This window comes from Chamaea fasciata, unplaced genomic scaffold (genome assembly GCF_029207755.1).
Source record: "Chamaea fasciata isolate MVZ Bird 193981 ecotype frontalis unplaced genomic scaffold, bChaFas1.0.hap1 SCAF_50, whole genome shotgun sequence".
Taxonomy (NCBI): domain Eukaryota; kingdom Metazoa; phylum Chordata; class Aves; order Passeriformes; family Sylviidae; genus Chamaea; species Chamaea fasciata.
In genome coordinates this window covers 383,473-390,954 of record NW_027094135.1, presented here as the reverse complement: position 1 = coordinate 390,954, position 7,482 = coordinate 383,473, and the positions used below count along the sequence as shown (strand labels likewise).

The 7,482-nt window shown below is 51.3% G+C and overlaps 1 protein-coding gene across 1 annotated transcript; it reads right to left on the bottom strand.

The window, feature by feature from the left end:
- Window positions 1-740: 740 nt before the first annotated feature.
- Window positions 741-1,739, bottom strand: LOC136304094 (olfactory receptor 14J1-like). The gene has a single exon (XM_066207754.1). It carries the CDS (start codon window positions 1,671-1,673, stop codon window positions 741-743), a length of 933 nt encoding a protein of 310 aa, XP_066063851.1. The 5' UTR covers window positions 1,674-1,739.
- Between the last annotated feature and the right edge of the window lie 5,743 nt (window positions 1,740-7,482).

The following is a 7,482-nucleotide window of genomic DNA, read 5'->3' as shown; positions in this document are numbered from 1 at the left end:
GGATCAGACCCAGCCAGCGTGGATTTCAACATCTGCATTGATGGTCTGGATGAGGGGATTGAGTCCACCATCAGCAAATTTGCAGCTGACACCAAGCTGGGTGTGAGTGTGGATCTGCTGGAGGGTAGGAGGGCTCTGCACAGGGCCCTGGACAGGCTGGATCCAGGGCCCAAATCCAGCAATGGGAGGTTTAACAAGACCAAGGGCCGGGTCCTGCACTTGGGCCACAACAACCCCGGCAGTGCTACAGGCTGGGGACAGAGTGGCTGGACAGGGGCAGGCAGAAACAGACCTGAGGGGACTGCTGGACAGCAGGCTGGACATGAGGCAGCAGTGTGCCCAGGTGGCCAAGAAGGCCAATGCCACCTGGCCTGGATCAGGAATGGTGTGGCCAGCTGGGGCAGAGCTGCTGTGCCAGCACTGATCTGTCCCCAGTTAGCACACAGACATTGCTGCTGCAGCTGCAAGGGAAGGGAACAAAACAAGGGATCTCCAGTGAAAACTTTTCTGGGAGACTCTTTAGTTCATTAAGAGCCACTGAGTGCACAGCTCCTCACTGACACAGTCTTTGACCACAGAAAATCTGGAGGCAAACAAAACAAGACAGGGCACAAACAATGGCCTTGCTTTGTGAACACCACTGAAAACTCAAAAAAAGAATAAAACCCTGACAACCACACCAACAAGTGGTATCAAAGATGACTTCTATCACAAGTGATTTGCAGAAATAAGCAAGTGGTTTAATGTTTCTGAAATCGTCTAGTGATCAGTGTCCACACTTCAGCCTTGAGCTCCTGGTTCCTCAGGCTGTAGATGACGGGGTTCAGGGCTGGAGGCACCACCGAGTACAGAACTGACAATGCCAGATCCAGGGATGGGGAGGAGATGGAGGGGGGCTTCACATTGGCAAATGTGCCAGTGCTGAGAAACAGGGAGACCACAGCCAGGTGAGGGAGGCAGGTGGAAAAGGCTTTGTGCCAACCCTGCTCAGAGGAGATCCTCAGCACAGCCCTGAAGATCTGCACATAGGAGAAAACCATGAACACAAAACAACCAGAAGCTACACAGACACTAACAGCAAGAAGCCCAAGTTCCCTGAGCTTGGAATGTGAGCAGGAAAGCTTGAGGATCTGTGGGATTTCACAGAAGAACTGGCCCAGGGCATTGCCATGGCACCGGGGCAGGGAAAATGTATTGGCTGTGTGCAGCAGAGCATTGAGAAAGGCACTGGCCCAGGCAGCTGCTGCCATGTGGGCACAAGCTCTGCTGCCCAGGAGGGTCCCGTAGTGCAGGGGTTTGCAGATGGACACGTAGCGGTCGTAGCACATGATGGTCAGGAGGGAATACTCTGCTGAAATGAAAAAGACAAACAGAAATAGCTGAGCAGCACATCCTGCATAGGAGATGGTCCTGGTGTACCAGAGGGAATTGTGCATGGCTTTGGGGACAGTGGTGAGGATGGAGCCCAGGTCAGTGAGGGCCAGGTTGAGCAGGAAGAAGAACATGGGGCTGTGCAGGTGGTGGCCGCAGGCTACGGCGCTGATGACGAGGCCGTTGCCCAGGAGGGCAGCCAGGGAGATGCCCAGGAAGAGGCAGAAGTGCAGGAGCTGCAGCTGCCGCGTGTCTGCCAGTGCCAGCAGGAGGAAGTGGCTGATGGAGCTGCTGTTGGACATTTGCTGTGTCTGGCCATGGGGGCCTGTTCAAGGAGAAAAGATCAGTGACAGGTTAGGAGAAAGTTCTTTCAGTAAAATCAAAGCCTTTTCCCACAGACCATTCTTCTGTATCACACTGACAGCCTTTTGATTTTCTAGCAGATTTTCCTTAAACTCCAACTGGGGAGCCCTGGTTGGTGCTGGCTGAGTGGGTATTCAGGTTCAGGGCAATTACATGCAGGGTTTTTATAATTCAGCCTTGCTGTGCAGACGTGAGAGGGGAACAGGGAACCCGTCCTCGTGTTCCACTTTGAAACCCTGTTAATACAGAAGTCTCTGTCAGCTTGTACTCCCACTGCCAGTGACCAGGAATGGTAAAGTCTGTTTAAATGTTCTAGAGTTTTTTCAACAGCTTTTCTTCATCTCCACTTGACTATTTTTGATGTCAGAAACTCTCAGCATTTCTGCTGCTGCGCTCAGGGAGAACAGAGCAAGTTCTCTGAGGCAAGGTGGTGCATGGAGAATGAGGGGAGGAGGTCTGTCACCCTGTCCTGTTCCAGGATTCTCTGGGCTTTCACCTGTCCCCTACACAGGATGATCACCCTCCCATGTTTCCTTTAAAAACCATCCTGACACTGCTGAGAGCTGATGGATCCACCACAGTCCACCCAATGTCCATCCTCTTCTCAAGGGCTCAGCCCCACATTTGTACCCAAGGACACACGGGACTCATTCCACCAACCCAACTGCATTTTCTCCATCACAGAACTTGTGTGTCTCCCCGTGGGGCTTTCAGATAACACAAAGATGCTACAAGGCAGGTTTGCATTGTGGAGGGAAGCTGGAAGCTTGGAAGGAAATCTCAGGGAGACTTTCAAGTGTCCTAATGATGGCACTGGATTAAATGAGATGGAGCTCCTTCCCTGGCTGCACTGACAGCATTGCCCACAGCCGGGCACTGGGGACAGGGTCACCCTGAGCCAGCTGTGCCCCCTCCCAGAGCCCCCCAGTGCCAGGCAGCTGCTCCCAGCCCTGTGCTCTGCAGAGGGAACTGGGCCCGGGGCTGCAGAGCTGCCCCACGGCTCTGCTGCAGCTCTGCCTGCACAGGAGGGGCTTCATGCCTTGGACCCCCAGCCCTGAGGGCAGAGGCTTGGCTGGGGGACAAGAGGGAGGGGGCTTGTTCCGAGGGAGGGGCTGCACTGGAAAGGATCCTCTGGAGATCTCTCCCTGCCACAGCATTTCTGGGTTTTGTTTTCTCTCATTTCCTGATCTTCTCTCTGCTTCCTGGAGATTTTTCTCCTGGAGGTATTTCCCTGTTCCTGATCTCTCCCTGCCAGCACTCACAGACCCCAAATCTCTGTGCACTCTCCTTGGCCCTACAGAAACCTGCCTGTTTGCAGGGCACTGGCTAGGGGCAGGCTCTGTTTGGAGCTTGGAGAAAGGACAGGTCAGACTAAGCCTGATGGCTCCAGTGAAGGTGATGCTGGTGCTGTCCATGGGCAAAGGAGTGGATGAAAGCACTTTTGGGAACCCATGAATAGCACTGGAGGTATAGTTCAGATGCCTTAGGGACTTTTAAACATGAAGTTGTTTATTATTTATCCCCCCCGTTCACCAGGAGTAAGAAACTGAAAACAATGACTCAGTAAATTTTATCTTTATAAAAACTATTGTCCTGGAAATATTCCTGGAGTGAGCAGAAGCCCTGAGCATGTCCACATGCTTACAGCAGAGATAGTCTGAGTTGTACTTACAGAATCCATAATGGGATGTTCCTGCTTTAGGAGATCATTGCAGGAGCTGCAGCTGCATTGTCCTGCAGCCAGAGGCTTCCGGTGTCAAGGGCTGGAAATGATTCTCGCCCAGTCAGTCCTCAGCATCTTCCCAGCCCTGAGTGATTGAAGCTCTCTGTGCCTGTGTGCTGGGCCCAGGGTGGCTGCAAGCAGTGCCCCAGCCCTGCTGGGCTGTGCACAGGAGCCACTTTGATGGAGAAATGCCTTTTTGAAGCTCATCTTGGTTGCCAGGAGGTGCCTCTGTGTCAGGAGCCCGGCCCAGCTCAGCAGCACAGACACAGCACAAGGATGTTAATGAGCCTCTTGGGGATTTGCTGTTGTTTACATCAGACTCAGTCCCTGAGAGAGTGTTCAAAAAACTTCTCAAGGACTCAAAGTCAGATTAAAAACGCCAAAGTTTCTTGAAGTTTTAAATGGGTGCCATTGAGGGACACGCCTGAGAAAGTGTCCCCAGGTTCCAGTTAGAGCAGAACACCGCAGGCACTGATGACAGGTGGGGACAAACAAGGCAAAGGTGTCTCTGATGCTGAGCAAACCTGCATGTGTTTCAGGAATGCAAAAGGCCAAGGCCTGAGCTCCAGCCCCTGGCAAGGCAGATGCTGTCCCTTCCTGTGGTGGTTTTATGTTTGCTGAATTTTGTTTACTAGCTGGGAGATAAGATTTTGGGAGAAAAAGCTGAAACAGGCTCAACCTAAAAGTAAAAACAGATAGATTTTATTAGCATACACTAAGAAAAGAGAAAAAGGAAAAATGAGACATTCAAACATCTTTCCACTTTCCACAAACCGCTCACTTTCCCACTCAACAGAGAGAAACTATGATTTTTAGCCAGTTGCAACTATTTAAACACAATCCTGCATCACCTTGGGAGAGGAGCCTCTCTAGAGTTTATGGAGATACGTGCCACAGGAAAAGGTCTGGTGGTTCTCATGGTCACAAATCTGCAACCACACGGAATTTTTGCAGATTCTGTGCAGTCCCACCCATCTAACAGTTTCCCAAGCTGCTTATGGGCCTCTGCATGTTTGGGGTACCATTTCAAGAATGCTTTTCTAATATAAAGCAAGGATTCTCTTCTTCTTTCTCTAAAATCATCACTACCTCAAAAGAAATAGAGACCTCCTTTTATGCCTAGGAGCCGGAACTTCAAAATTACTTCCTTTCTAGAAGCATCTTCGTCTCAAAGGCTGAGACTTCCTTATTTTTTCCCAGGAGCCGGGTATATTTTCTATTCAAAATCCTAAATTAAATCTCATTCATATCAGTACATACAACTCTTTGACTAGAACTTGCGTTCTCCCAAACAGCATTATAATAATCTATTTTTCTGTAATTCACATCCAGAGAAGTCTGGTCAGAAATATCCACTTCTTCCAATAATCTTTATCAGTTCTTGTGCTAACTTTTGTCTCATACTCTCTCCTTACATTTCAAATCACTCTGTCTTCTGTGGAGGAGGGAAAAAGGTTAATGTCTTTGCCTAAAGTCCCTTTTTTTTTTTCCTTCTCCAGCTGACTCCCAGAACTTCAAGGCTGAAAGTGATAGCAGGGGGAGCATGGAGAAGAATCATGCTCAAGAACACTGATGGATGACCCTCCTCCACCCCTGGTCTGATCTAAAGCAACTCAAACTTGTATTAGCTCCCTGGAGCTCCAGAGAAGAATCTTCAAAATTCTCTCCTCCATCAGCCAGCACGGCTTTAGGATAGGTAAGTCATGTTTGAGCAACCTGATCTCCTTTGATGACCAGGCGACCCGCCTGGTGGATGTGGGAAAGGCTGTGGATGTTGTCTGTTGGGACTTCAGAAAGGCCTTAGGCACTGTCTCCCACAGCACGCTCCTGGAAAAGCTGGCAGCCCACGGCTTGAACAGGAGCACTCTTTGCTGGGTTAACAACTGGCTGCATGGCCGGGCCCAGAGAGTGGTGGGGAAGGGTGCTGCATCCAGCTGGCAGCCAGTAACCAGGGGTGTTCCTCAGGGGTCTGTGCTGGGGCCAGCTCTGTTCAATGTTTGCATTGATGGTATTGATGAGGGTATCGAATATTTCATTAGTAAATTTGTGGACAACACTAAGCTGGGAGTGTGTGTCCACCGCTTGGAAGATAGGATGGCTCTGCAGAGAGACCTGGAACAGTTGGATGGGTGGGCAGAGTCTAACAAAATGAAGTTTAATGAGTCCAAGTGTCGATTCCTGCATTTTGGCCACAATAACCCCCTGCAGCATTATAGGCTGGGGACGGAGTCGCGGGACAGTGCCCAGGCAGGAAGGGCCCTGGGGGTTAGCTTCAAGATCCCCCATTTCCTCTGGGACAACTCCCCCTTGTTCAAACTGTCCTGCTCTGACACCAGCCTGCTTTGGGAAACAGACTCTGTCTTCTTACCGTGTGTCGTGCTGGGCTCCTTATGTTTGACTCTGGCATTTGACATCTGCGTCCTTTTCTGTGTTCTGCATCTTCCAGCAGCCTCTGGGAGGAAGAAAGCTTTGACCACGTGTTCTTCCCATCCCATCACCTTATCCATTGCCCGTGGGAGCTGCATTGCTCTCTGCACGTGTCCTGCAGAAGTTGTTTCCTTGAGGACCAACAGAACTGAAGCTCTGCTGAACACAGTCCTGTTCCCATTCCTAAATCCATTCATCTGCAGCCTTGGGAACAAATCTGTGATCCTGGCCCTGAAGAAATCCATTGCCAGGCCAAGAACAAAGCCTTTCCTCTAAGCATGGTGCATTTCTGGAAAGCCATCCCAAGGATCTGGTATCATCTGTTACACAAAACCAGTGCCTGTGTGTGCAGCCTCCAAACACGGCTGCCTCAGGAGATTGATGCTCCTGCTGGGTTGTGTCAGGTTAAGAGAGAAGAGACTCATCTGCACTCCCAGACAGGGCACCAACAATGGCAGCAGGACAAACTCAGTTCATTCTCTGCCCGGGCTGCTCCCGGGCCCATCTCAGGAGAGCCACCAGCTCATTAAGAGCCCATCTCTGGAACAGAGAAGAGCTCAGAGGAACAGTGGCAAGTGACAATCCAAATTACAGCTCCTGAGCGATGCACACCTTGTCCCAGCTCCTTTCCTGGGACAGCCATCAGCCCTGCTTTGAAACCCCAAAGTTTGAAACCCCAAAGTCACCCTCCCAGTAAAGAAAGACTTTCTCCTGTGCAGTCTAAACCCTCCCTGGTACAGCTTTGAACCATTCTCACACGTTCCATCCCAGGATATCAGGGAGAAGAGAAAGGGAAATGCAGGGCAGAGCCAGGGGGGCAGCGAGATGGGAGTGTGCAGCCTGCAGGGACACAGCAGCAGCTGTGGGACAGCGCAGGACAAGCTGTGCTGGACGTGGCCAAGGGCCCGGCAGGGCTGGCAGTGCCCAGGAGAAGCCAAGTCTTGGTGCCCTGGGGCACAGCAGGGTCTGTGCCACCAAGGGCTGGGAGGGGACACCTTGTCCTGAGGCCCTGGGGCCTCCTGGCACAGCCCCAGCAAGGCTGGGCACTGTCACCCCCTTGTCCTGCCCTCAGCATCCCCCCACATCCCAGTGGCCCCAGGGATCTGCTGGGACCAGTCCCTGGGGAGCCTTGGTCAGGAATGGCCCTGGGGGGCTCCTCAGTGCTCCCAGGGACTGCAGGTTTTTCAGAGCACTTTGGGTTTTGCTTTTGCCTGGGAGTCTCTGAGGGGTTTGTGCAATCACGGCCTCCAATTGTCTGCTGTAATTAGTCCCTTGAGATGTTTTGTCACTAACAACACTCAGTGGGGCTCATTAATGCCTCAAGTTACTCAAGAGTCATTAAAGTACTACTTTTTGACACTGAGTCACTCTGAGAGGTTTGTGCAGTCATGGCCTCCAATTATCTGCTGTAATTAGTCCCTAGAGAGGCTTTGTACTGACACTCAGTGGGGCTCATTAATGCTCTGAGATACTCAATGTCTTTTAAGGTACTTTGGGTTTTCCTTCCCACACTCCGTCTCTGAGAGGTTTCTGGGCACTCTTGGCCTCCAGTTCTCTCCTCCAAGGAGTCCATGAGGAGCCTGTGTTGGGGATGGACC

Excerpts from the sequence above, each read along its gene's own strand:
- LOC136304094 (XM_066207754.1), bottom strand. The coding sequence starts at position 1,673 with ATGTCCAACAGCAGCTCCATCAGCCACTTCCTCCTGCTGGCACTGGCA.